The sequence below is a fragment of the Stylophora pistillata genome, chromosome 9 (genome assembly GCF_964205215.1).
Source record: "Stylophora pistillata chromosome 9, jaStyPist1.2, whole genome shotgun sequence".
Lineage (NCBI taxonomy): Eukaryota > Metazoa > Cnidaria > Anthozoa > Scleractinia > Pocilloporidae > Stylophora > Stylophora pistillata.
The window spans coordinates 8,891,936-8,905,003 of record NC_142527.1 but is presented as its reverse complement, the minus strand read 5'-3'; the positions used below and the strand labels follow the sequence as shown (position 1 = coordinate 8,905,003).

Below are 13,068 nucleotides of genomic sequence, written 5' to 3'. Positions count from 1 at the left end.
TGAGTTTTCTGTTGGTTTTTGTCCTCGCTCCAAGGGTTTTTTCCAACTCCTTCCACAAAAACCAACATTCCAAATTGCGATTGGACCTGAAAACAGGGGACATATAGGTGTGCCTCACAGATTGTCCATTGCTCAATCATTATGTTTCAGTGATTATTGGAACTAGTCAAGAAATAGTTTGCATATGTTGCCATGGTTCTGTCAAGTATTAGACACAAGGTGATGTCAAAGAGTGGAAAGAACAAAAGAGTGGCCCCACCCAAAGCACTGCTGAGTGTATCACTGATGTTCTTATTAAATTTTGACGGTCTCTGTGATCTCCTAATGTACTAACCCATGGCATCATGTTATCTTTTATTTAATAATGAAGAAGCAAAAAATTGTTAATGATGACATCTAATATAGCGCACAGGTAGGTATTTCATTGATAATCTCAAAGAATTTTGTAATCTTTCTTAGCTCATTATTGCATTTTAACTCATAATTGTATTTTAACCTTGCTCATTACACTTATTTTTATACATAATTCTTGTCAAAACTCGAATTTGTTGTAATCGTACTATATTTCTATACTTATAGCCTTTCCTTTTTTGCGGGGCTTTCTCCGCACTATCTCCATCAAAAACTGTCTATTTGTTACTAACATCTATTTTATATTGTAAAAGTATGCAGAACAATTTAATCCACTTAACTCTTGGTATGCTCTATGCTTTATTCATTGTGTCACATCTACTCTAGCTATTGTCTACATTAATAGATTGGATGCATCTACTCTAGCTATTCTCTACTTAAATAAATCAATACAATAATTGTTCTCTTTCCGATCTTTCATTTATTTAACTCACCGTTCGACACCATACTTTTCGGCGAACCATTCACAGCAAAGATGGATCGATGCATCCCAACAGTTAATCACTTTCCACGGCCAGATTAGAACAAAAGATCTCAACAATAGGTCCTCGCCCTCTTCCAACAACGTCCGATAACTTTACATGGACGTCTCCATTCAATTCCTTCTGCTAACGCACGCAATTATCTCCTTTATCTCTAGAAATAATTCGTTTTCTAGACATCTCGAGGGTCAAAATCCCTTTTACGACGAAGATCGATTGAACACTCTTCATCAATTTCCCAAGAGCAATCGCGCGTTACCCGTACGTCATAAGACTCACGCAATACGATCACGCCATTCTGACGTGACCGTCCCAGATTAAGATCTTTCAACTCCGCTATTTCGCGACACGGAGCCAGTAGCGAAAATCTTTTTTCGTTATAAATATATTTTTTCCTTTGGATATTAAGGATAAGGCAGCTCCCTCTCATATTTCTCAAGGTATCTATCTTTACTTTCTTCCTATAAATAATAATAACACACCTCCCCTCTTAATTCTAATTCCCGTTTCGTGACACTTCCGTTCAGTGTACACACACTTGAAATTATTATTTTTGTTTTTTGTTTTTATTCATTTAATTATTTTCCTTTTAATATACATAGGTCTTCTCTTCTGTATTAGCACCGCATTCTTTGTTTCTCTACATGAGCATTGCATTCTCCTCCGTAATATCTCGAAAATTTCTTTTTTTTTTAAATTTGTTTACATAAGTTTTCTCTTCTATCATATCTGAAATTTTTCTTTATTTAGTATACGTATTTACCTCCCTCTATATTATCAAAACTATATATATAAATATATTTTTTCCTTTGGAATAGGTTCCAATCACTTTCTAATTTCTCACTATATTCATGTAGTTTTTCTTGCTTTCTTCAACAAGGACTCGGCACGAGGATGTCGGGCATTGACCTGGTACCAGGTTAGAAACATCCTCGCTCGGTTGTGCTTTGCCCCTGACGACTCACAACCATAAGGAGCCTTGGTGCCGATGCATCCTTCCCTCCTCACCCGGCCGGTTTGATTTCCATTTCTCTCCATCTTTGAACAACTTTTATAGACACTTCACATCTTCTTGCACCACTCTTTGATCAACACAGCTCCTCTTCTACCTATATCCTTCCCAGTCCTACAGTCTCCTGTCCATAAAATAATTGTAAAAGGAGAATACTTCATTTTTATCAATAATCCTTTTTTCCTATCCTATTCAATAACCCCCTTTCCCTTCCTACACTCAAAAACAGAGACCCCATTCCACAAACCCTAAGCAAACCCTTACCTATGACTAACCTTTACCCCACCACAACCCTACCCCTAACCCAACCCTAATCTAGCACTAAACCTAACCCTAACTATAACCAAAACTCTAATATAAAATAAGCAATTTAACCCTAAACCCTAAATGCTTCGCCCCTCTTTCTAATAGTTACTCTTATATAATATTTTAACTTCATTTTATTTTATTTTATTTTGATTTCATTTACTTATTTAGTTTTTTTATTTTAATAATATATAACATATATATATATTTTTTTTTTTCACAATTTTAAATTGAGTTTAGGAGCGTGCTGTTGTTACAGAAGTCGCTCCCTCAATTTTAACACCTAACTTTTATGTTCATTTTACACACTCATTCCCACCCTTGCATACGCTTTGTTCCTTTTTTACCCACTGATCACGAGATTGCTCATCGGTGGAGTGGGAACCCAAATCATGGGATCCCATACATCAACACCAAGAGAAGCCACAGAGGTTGCTAGTGAAACTACTGATTAATATATTTAATACTATACAAACAAAATAACTGTTTCATGATAAAGTTCAAGTACAGCTGTGGTCCAAAAAAAAAAAAAAAAAAAAAAATCAGCAATTTGAATTAGAGCTGTAGATTATGTATTCTGATTGTCCAGGTGCTAGCAGTCCTGCACAGGACTGTTAATCACCTGCTAAAGTCGGCTCTTCATTGTTGATTGTGAACTGATCTTCCTTAAGTCCTATCACCTTGGAAATACTGTATACAACTCTAGAACACTATGGAAAGTACGCATACAGATGTAAAGGGTAAAAAAGAATTAAAAACCTACAAAAACTCTGTCAACTTGTCTTCCAACTTGGGTTCTGATCATGCTGTCAACACCATCTGGTGGCTTTAGGTTCTCAGCCCCACCTGAATTGGATGCTATTTTAGTTACTGTTGAGAAAATTGCAATAAACTGTAGTATTCTTAAATCATGTGGTATTTAAAGTGAAGTGGATGTCACGGATGTTTTTTTCCGGACGACAGTTTGCATAAATAAGTCTTTCGTGGATGTGCTGAGGAAATTTTTATTTTGAGTTAAGAAAATGTTAAGAGAAATGGATCGCTAGGTTTGACATGTTTTAATGCCGAATCCTTTAAATAAGAAAGTCATGTCTCACTTACCAGTGTCATTTCTGTCGGCAGAAGCAGTCGACAAAAGCAAATGAGCGTTCGATTCTGTCGTCACAGTTTGCATTCCGGATTTCGGCGGTCGCATTAAAGGAGAAGGAATGTCTGGAATATCGGGGAGATCGAAGCTAAGGCGATGAAAGCTAACTTCAGAACTCTCACTCCCGGCTCCAGAATCCTTTACGCCATCTTCGTCAGCACAGGACTCAGATGCTGTCTCTACTGGCGAAGCGAATGCATTTGGTGAGGTTGGGACGGTAAATCAGCCGTAATCGAAGACGCCATTGCATTTTAGTCCATAAAAGAACGGAAAATATAGTTTAAATGGCAAAGGCTTTGGCAGTGTGTCCAATAGTATTCACTGAATTTTGAACTTTTAAGACCTGGACCTAAAATTTTTCTTCAAACTTTTTGTATTATTCAACCACTTTGTCCACCATTTTGTAACCGTCACTCTTGAATAACGATGAGAGACTGGTAACCACAACAGTGCAACTCGTTCCAGGTCTCCAGACGTCTCTTTCCCAGTAGCGTAAAATTTTGATCAGCATAGAGAAGAAGAAAAGAAATGATGAGAATCCAATTTTTTTGTAGTAATTATCATTCCCCTGCAAAAATTTTGAAAGAGAACAAATAAGAATAATTTGAATCCCACTCTTAATCTCTGATTGGCCAGAGGCGGTAGAGCGCGGGGGGGGAGTGGAGTCGGTAATTTCGTATTGCCCAACTACACTTTGCTTCTCGACGCATTTTATCCACTTTTCATTGGCCGGCCCCACCACGTATCCTGCCTACAACCGTTAGAAATAAGGATCTGCTCGTGAAAATTACCTCTAAGTGTATTTTGATGCAAATCGTATTCTGCTTAGACATCGAATGAACTTTTCCAAGGAAATATGCCCTGGTATAAAAACGTTGTAAATTCTTGACAAAGTATTTCGCCCTTTTTAATCTGAGATTTGAGTGAGTCCACATATACGGCCAAGTTCAAACCGTGTCGATCACTAAATATATGAAATGAATGCATTGTAAATGGCAATTCGAAGTTATCTGGGGAAGATCTTTTACGGGCATTACTAAAAGGAGGAATTGGAAATTGTGAAGAGGGAATGATAAATGTAAAAAACATCCTATTCACTTTCCCATTTCCAATCCACGCTCAGTAAGATCTAATCTTCTACCAATCAAAGAGCTAAGAGGTACGTCAATAGATTTGTTGATGAACTTGAACTCATTTAAAACATGTTGTTTGATACACTTGTACACAAAGCATTAACTACTTTTTTTCTTTGTCCATTCATAAACGGTTGAGCCACTAAAAAAAAAGATAATACTTTGTTAACTGCCAGTTAAGCTTTTTCAACGTAATATTCTCGCAAACACCAAAAGATTCGGACATCAAACGATGGACTATCGTGCAAATTCAGGTTTTACCCCTACCATTAGCCTCTTACAACTGCAGTTCAACTTCCTTTTCTGTGTCATTGTAGGGAAGAACAGGTCGAACTTCTAGACTAATTACAAAAACAAAATCATTACACATTTTTGGTGTGTGGTATCGCTGAGTGTTTTTGCGACTTGTGCCGTATTTTAACGAGCCCGTGGAGCGAGTAAAAACACAAACAAGCTGTAAAATTACTCAGTGATAACACACACCAAAGCGTCTAACAATTTATTTATTATCCAACTGCTTTATTTCATGTGCATTTCTTAAAAGGGGGAAAAGCGAATCAAACAGACTGAGAAGGCGTAGCGAGTATTTTATCACAAAATATTTTTACTCGATTCGCGCGTTATTTTAACATTACTTAGTGCAGTTGGGTAATGTATATATCCCAACACCTGGTGAGGTTCTTTTAAGAACGGTCTGAATAATTGTCTTTCCTTGCAGATCCTTAAAAAAAAAATAAAAACAAAAACTGGTGCTGCTCCCTGATTAATTGATTGACAGGTTAATTTTACTATAACTAGTAAGTTACGAAAGCTAGACTGATAATAAAATCAACTTAACGAATAATAAAACAAAAACAAAGTAGCATTTAAGATTCTGGTCAAGATACCCAATGGCGTGTACAGGTATGAAGCTTAATTTCGCGCCTCGAAGCAAAACATATGAGATACTTAACAATTCTTCGCCTCAGGAAGAGTGCATATTGTTGGAAAATACACGAGGGGATTATTCAACAATAATCACCGAGGCTGAGCCGAATAATTGTTTGATTATGGTTGCTATGGTGCTCTCGAATTATGTTGTGGGTTCGTCACTTTTGTTCTTGAAACCATTCTGTTGCAATTGGTTGGATTAATAGTATCGAGATGAGCAGCCAGTTTCCACAAGAATTCAACAGATTCATTAACTCGGTTAGCAAAAAAAGTCACATCTTTCTTCTGCAAGACTTAGTGTCATCTTTTGCGCTCTCCAAAATTGTACTTTCTTCTAATGCGTTTATCGCTTCTTGCATAAAAATGGCAAAACACGAGGCAGCCATTTTGAAATTTAGCATCACTGTTATAATCATCCTCTACCGAGCTGAACGCGAATATCTTTCTAATTACCAGAACAGTGATACTAAAATCATATTCCGTTAAGATTTTGGGATCGAGAATCATCAGAGATCAAGGAAGGGTACATAAGCGTCTTGAGTGTAATCTAAGTTCTATTCAGCAGTAGCAAGGAGAGGTGTTTGCTCTTGGTCCTTGTACCATGGGTAGAAGGGTATCTTCCTACAACACCTCAAAAATTGCTCAGTTACAAGAAGAGTAAACCTCACAAGCTGAGATAAAATGGCGAATGCGATCAAAATGGACATTATCGCTGGGACGAATGCCAAGGCACACACCTCAAACCACTCCATACCTTTCAGATAGGCCCCACTCGGTCCGTCAGTTGTGATACCAAATGATAATGGAGTTGCTTTGGCCAGATTGATGATAGCAATGAGAGATAAGGTAACAAGGGACAATGTCTCAGTATTATTCGCCATGGGATGTCGATAAGGATTCTTCAAAACATGATGGAGTGTTATCAGTAGGCATGATGCAGACAAAAGGACCATGCGTAACATAACATCAGTGATGAACGCCCCACAAGCAAGGAGAACTAACCTTCTACCAATCAAAACGCTTTCCCAGTAAAGTGTTCCGTTATCATTATGGGTTGGCGGACGAAAAGGACCATGAAGTATGTCCGAAACATCTGTGTTGACGACCTGCTGGTCAGAAGACTCCTCGCCTCTCCTTTTCAGCATTCCCTTAAAAAGCCAATATATAAGAAATGGTAACGGAATCATGCTGGCGGCAACAAACTCTCCTGCTGTAATGGAAGATCTGTACAGCTTGAAAGATCCACAGTAAAGAACGACGATGAAAGGAACTAGAAAAATGACAATATAGGCAAGAAGAAGATACTGCCACCATTGCATGCACGAAACATTGGCATTGACGAACAACTTCTTTCCAAATCCAATAGGAACGCAGTGCATCAGCTTTAGGGCCGTTTCTGCGAGCCTTTCGTATCCCAGCAACAGCACTTCAATAACAACAGCCATGTAACGGATAAGGGACGGCTTTTCTCGTCCCAAAAACATATTGACGACACGATGCACAGCATAAATGAAAACAAGGTTAGCCATTGTCAAAAAGACTGTACCAGAGAGAAAAAGCTCTTTTGTCACAGCGGTGAGTCCTGCAAATGGGCAGCCAAGTCCTTGATTGATGGATTGAACATGGAAGTTGTAGGCCGAGATGACAAAGTGAATAAAAGGAATTTTACCAATAAGGTCTTCAACAGAACCTATTATCAAAGTCTCAGCTGCTTGATAGAAGTAAAACGTAATTTTCAAGAAGCCACTCTCGGAATGTTCACCACCAATAATGCGGTGCACTTCATCCCTTGACAGATCTCCATCTGTTTCAGTTTTCTTGAACCAGAAGATTTGCTTTCTTAGGGTGTTTAGTATCGGGGGCTTGATCAAAAGATAAAGAGCCAAAATGATTGTTAAAAGTATTGTCACAACCCACACAGAATGGTCGCTGCATTTTGTTGATTTGCGGCATTCAGTTGAAAAAAGAGTCTCAGTGAACCCCTCTGCACATTTTCCACAAAGAGTACCGCTTCTGTTCCCTCGGCAGCTGTTGTAGCTCGTAGAAGCAGTTGACAAACAATAATTCTCCGGACAAGCAATTAATTTGAGCATAGATTGATCACCAGGTGTTACATAACCCCAGAAGTTTGGTTTCGCAGCAATGTTACTTTCAATGCAGGTGGCTCCAAATGGACATGGATGGCAGTCAGCCCTGGAGGCTACAAACAAGCCCTCGGAGACCCCTTTTTGAAGGCTGTAGTAGCCTGGATGACAGGATTTGCACGAATATTTTAAAACGGTTACATTTAATACACAAATACTCTTATTTTTCTCCGCATACTGAAAATGTGTGCCATTTTCCGAAAGAAGAGCTTCTCCTTTATTACATTTCATTCTCGACTTTTCATCCATGTAAACAAATCCCCCACTGGAGATGTCAACAATCGGATACGTATTCCTGTTAAATTTTAGTGAGGTCATTGATGTGTTCTCAAATCTTAAAGGACCTCCACTTTCAGAGTAAAAGAAGACGCCATTGTCATAATGAGAGCCGTTTAAAACAGTTGTCTCCCTTTTCTTTGTCCTCAGAAAAGAACAATGTTCGAAGTTTACACGGCCAGTTCCAAATGCAGAATGAACGTGTCCACTTCTTCGAATGCCAAAATTATCACGAAATACACATCTTAGGAATTTCGTGAAGCCATTGCTGATATGAACAGCCCCAACGTCCATTCCCACGTTCTCTTCAAAACTAGTATTTTCAAAGAGGACATAACTATTGTAGGACCAGGAAGGGTGTGTATCTTGAGAACTTTTGGATTTCACACAGCCTAAACTGCGCGGTTTGTCTGGATTGAGTAAAACAGAAATGGCGCCAGCGGCTGTTTCGTAAAACAAGCCAGTTTTTTCATTGACCCATACGCGTTGATAAGCACTGACACGACAATGACGAAAGAGCGAGCGTTGTATGGTCAGGTTTTTAAACCCTTCAAAGTAGAGGACAAAATAACTTGATGGTCTGCGATAGAAAGTATTATTGTCGAGGTGAATGACTGCCTTTGAGAAATTGTCATGTATTAGTGGTGGGATCATCAAGCGAATGGCGTAACTGTAGTCACTTTGATTCCATTTTAGTGATTCCTCGCTGGTGCTAAATAGCGTGTTTGTAATGGTCAATTGGACTGATGTTGGACCAAGTAGAGTAAACATGGCGTCATGCATATTATCGATAAAGGAGCATTTATCAATGAAAATATCAATTGGAAAAGATGCGTTTTTTGGCGGTGTTGTTACTGTTTGAAATCCATATTTAAGAGAGATAAACGTAACATTGAACAGTTTAATGCGGTACTTGGGTCTGATGAGCAAACCTACTTTTCTATTTTCTTTGTTTTCCATAAAACTGTTCGAAATTGTCACCATCCCTGCATTCCCATTAGTGGAGGCTATATAGACAATCGCTCCTTTTATTGCGTCTATCGAAATGTCCTTAAAAATGCATTCTGAAATTGTAATGTTACTTTTGCCTCCGGTGGTAAGCAGACTGAAAGCTCCATAACCTCTTGTCAGTATTTTCCTTGTGAAAGTGGATCCCTCTAATGTCACGATTCCACCATCTAGTATGACTGCTATAGCCATGCACCTGTGTGTTTGAGGTCCACGATTTCCTCCCCATTGTTGAACAGTTACATTTTTCAGCGTAAGATATAACCTGTGGGGACCCCGATGACTTCTTGGTGGACCTTTTGCGGTTCTTCCAATTGATATCGCGCATCCATACCTAGCTTTGCATTTTGTGAATGTAACATTGGTAAGGTTGACGTGTAGGAGTCCATGCTTGCTATTGGCATAAATCGATCCGCCAGCGCCAGCCTCATTATTAAGGAAATTAGAGTTTACAATTCTTAAAGATGCACTAATATTTGCCGCTAGTGACAAGGAAGAACCAGAACTTTCTGAATGGGCAGATTGGTTATAAAAAAACGAGTCTTGAATAACTATATCAGCCCTGTCAGACTGAACCACGATGCATTGTTCTTTTGGGTTGTTATGGCAATTCAAGGAGATAAACTTTGCTTTTGTTTCTCTAGCATGTGAGAAATATAAACGTCGCAGACTATACTTTTGTTTTATGAGACCGTTTCCGTTGTGATGTAGCGCGACGTCTTCGAAGATTTCGTTTGTAATCGCACCTGAAACGTCAAGATCTAGAAAGGGGCCTTCGTTGTAAGAACTCTTAACCTTGCGGCAAAAAATGTGGATGTAAACTGGACCAGAATATTTTTCTGCAGCGGATTTGATCTTTAAAACTCCTTTCCCAGTATGGGACCCCCGGCGTAGACCATTTTTTTCAAAGAATGTATCTTTGATTTTTATTGTAACATCACAGCTTTTTCGTTCAGTAGTCTTAAATAGAAGGATGTTGATGCATTCTGAATTATTGCGAAACGCTGAACTGCCCTGAAGATCAAGCTGGAAAGAAGAAATATTCTGTATTTTGATTGCCAAGGCTCTTGAAGCGTTATGAAAGGAACAGTTGTGGATTGTGATGCGCTGGCAATCATTACATTGGAGTGGAGTTTGTCGAAAATCGATTCCTGACAGCACCAGCGCAAATGTCAGCTGCTCTTCATTTATCTTCTGAAAATGAAATCCTTCTGTACATGAAACATGTGGTGTGGAGGAGAAGCCCTTGACAGTGAAGCTCTTATTCACATGAATACCTGGATGATTCATTGAAATATTACCACCGTCGTTACAACCATACGGGCGTTTCTTGGTCCCATTTCCATCCAGATAGATATTTCCACCATAGCTTACGCGTTGAACTGCTTGAGCAATGGACAGACAAGGGTGACTTTGGCTGCCACATGTTTCAGTGTCACATCCATAAAGAGAGACATAAACATTCGCCTTGCTTGAACCTGAAATTGTCACAGTATCAGAGCTTAAAGAGTATATCAAGAAAATTTCAAGTATTTCCAGAATATCTTCATCGGTAGATGTTCTTTTATCTATAATTTTAACTTTCTTGTCATGCTGCCTTTTTAATCCCTTCATGTCCTTCACGTTTTCGGTCTTCTCTCCTAGAATGATCTGTTATGGTTATTTCTCAGAGATATTTAACAAGAGATCTCAGTGTTACGATCTCTTAATGATGTGACGATAGGTTTTCGCGCTCAAACTGGGAAACTGAAACTTCGCGGACGGCATAACAATAACTGGGGAGAATTAAATCGGTAGAGACCACTCGGCAGCGAGAACGGAAACTCGTCACGATTTCCTGGTACACGGTGATCTACTTCAAGCGAGCTTGTGCGGACGTCAAGGATTAGACAGTGTAAACTTTATTCCAGGTCAGGTCAACAAGGGACATGACCTCTAGCGTACACAAGTTCGCAATAAAGGATGCAATCATCAATACTGTACAAGGTAATTGCTAATAAGCTATCCGGTGTGAAGTACTATTGTTATCCAAATCAACCATATTTAAACAGCAAAACAAAACAAGTGGTAACAATCTCTGAAGTTAAAGGAAAGCTACTTAAATATTCTTTACTGTTTCTACGACGAAAGAATTACAAATTCAAAGGATGGATGCAATAAACTCGAGGCCATTAAAAGCAGGAAACTCAGGCCAGAATTCACAGCTCTTGCATAGAAAATATACCTAACTCGATTACAGTAACGCAGCTCAGGAAATAAGAGTGGAAAAGCAATTAAAAGTTTCTGCTTATCCATGGAAGGTTGGTGTGGAAACTCTTGTATGAAAGGAAATTAAAATTGCGAGTTTAAAGTCAGCTGCCAACTATCATGAGAACTAATTTTGCGGGAAAGACCATTAACACTTATATTTACCATATAACACTTATATTTACCTAAAAATTTCACAAAGAACAAACAACAAAAGTACTGACATGCGGCTGTACAATTCAACCTCGGCTATTCAAAATTTACTTGTGACTTTTTATCTTTTTTAGGACATCACAGCGAAAGAAACTCGCATGAATTGTGAACGCTAAAATTCCGAAAACAACGAATAAATATGCTTAAACATACACAGGAAAAAATCACAAAATTTTCCCGTAACAATGATGCATGGTGTATTGTGCTTTAAGACTCTAGATTTAACATCCGTTTTGATGAGTTACACTTTCTCAAGTTCAAAATTGAGAAAACAGCTATCTTTATTTCATCGCTAGACTCCGACACTTTACGCTTATAAATAAGTGTCTCCCGTTTTTCCAGCGTCTCTTTTCCGATCACTTTGAACAGAAATTGCATAGAAGAGTTCTCTTCGATCTCTTCTATGTAATTTTCGTTTGATTTAACGGGAAACAAAAGCGAGCTCTTATGTTGATCAATCTTATTCATACTTACAACGAAAGTTTCACAAGATTTAAAATTGACCACAATAATTTCGGTTTCAAAGCATAGCAAGTCACAAAAACATCTTGAACGAGTTAGTAACTATTGTGTTAATGTCATTCATGTCCAAATAATGTCAAACTGTTGGAATATATTTTCCAAAATAAGCATCGATTCGAAGAGATAACATGAAAACGAACCTATGCCCTGAAGCGGCAAAATAATCACCATCGATTAGGAAAATATATGATTCACGTCAAATTACCTGAGCTTTTGCTTGACAATACCAAAATGAAGACAGCCGGTATCAAAATATTTTCACAAGCCATTAGACTCTTCAAAGCTTCACCCTCATAATAAACTCTGATCTCCACTCTTGATAAAAGTTTTTATGATTAAGGATGGCCGGTCTACCCTGTTTCGAACCACAGAAAAATGGAAAGCGAATAGCAAATTTACATTTCCCGGTGTCGTCACAACTTCCTGTTTAGTCTTCTTTAGTTAAAATGTTATTCATTCATTACAATATTTTATTTTGCTACAATTTTCGGAAATCTCCAGTTCGTGGATAGTCAGTGGCATGTAAAAGTAATTAAGCCGATATACTCGTCAGTGAATTCGTTATTACGTATATTTCTCCTTCTATTGAAAAGGTGAAGCTAGTATAATGTTTGCTTGTGTTTGGGTAACAAAAGTTTTTCTTCTTCCGGCAAGAACATGGGAAATATTCGAAAGATCTCTCTACTGAATTCCTTCGCGTCGATATCGAAAAGATGAAACGGAGACTTTCGCGAAGGCTCAAAGATAAAAACAGGGCAGAGTACACAAAAATTATAAAGGAAAAAAAATGCAAGCTACCTTTGATGGCATTCCACAAAACGCGGACCATCCTTTCGACCAATGAGAATCAAAGATAAATTCCAATCATGGCCTAGTCACGTGTACCTGCGTGTTATGTGTTTTGCTTCTTTTCACTTTAAATTTTTCATGGTGGTATCATTTACGTGACACTGCTACTGAAAAGAAAACGTATTTACGAAAAGTCTGATGTGTTATTTGTCCGATTCCGTTGCGAACCAAATTTTTGGGCAACTTTGTTTTTTTTTTCAATACTTTACTCATTTTGGTGGACCAAAATATGGCAAATTGAGAGGGTAAAATCACACCTTGGTACATGGCATGGTTTTACATCAAGTTAATCACGCAAGAGCCTCTCAAAGTCCAACCCTACGTCCTCGTCGTGAGAGGTGGAAACAGGTAATGCTGGCTAACAGGGCTCTGGTGAAGCTGCATAGGC

General features: G+C 38.4%; 1 protein-coding gene across 1 annotated transcript; it reads right to left on the bottom strand.

Annotated features, from left to right (window-relative positions):
- Nucleotides 1-692: 692 nt before the first annotated feature.
- Nucleotides 693-12,181, bottom strand: LOC148723101 (uncharacterized). Its single transcript, XM_088733966.1, has 4 exons — nucleotides 12,037-12,181; nucleotides 3,313-10,327; nucleotides 2,975-3,081; nucleotides 693-2,029 (listed from the first exon to the last, which is right to left on the bottom strand). The coding sequence occupies exons 1-2, from the start codon at nucleotides 12,098-12,100 to the stop codon at nucleotides 5,976-5,978; spliced, it is 4,416 nt and encodes a 1,471-aa protein (XP_088590092.1). The 5' UTR covers nucleotides 12,101-12,181; the 3' UTR covers nucleotides 693-2,029; nucleotides 2,975-3,081; nucleotides 3,313-5,975.
- Nucleotides 12,182-13,068: the final 887 nt, after the last annotated feature.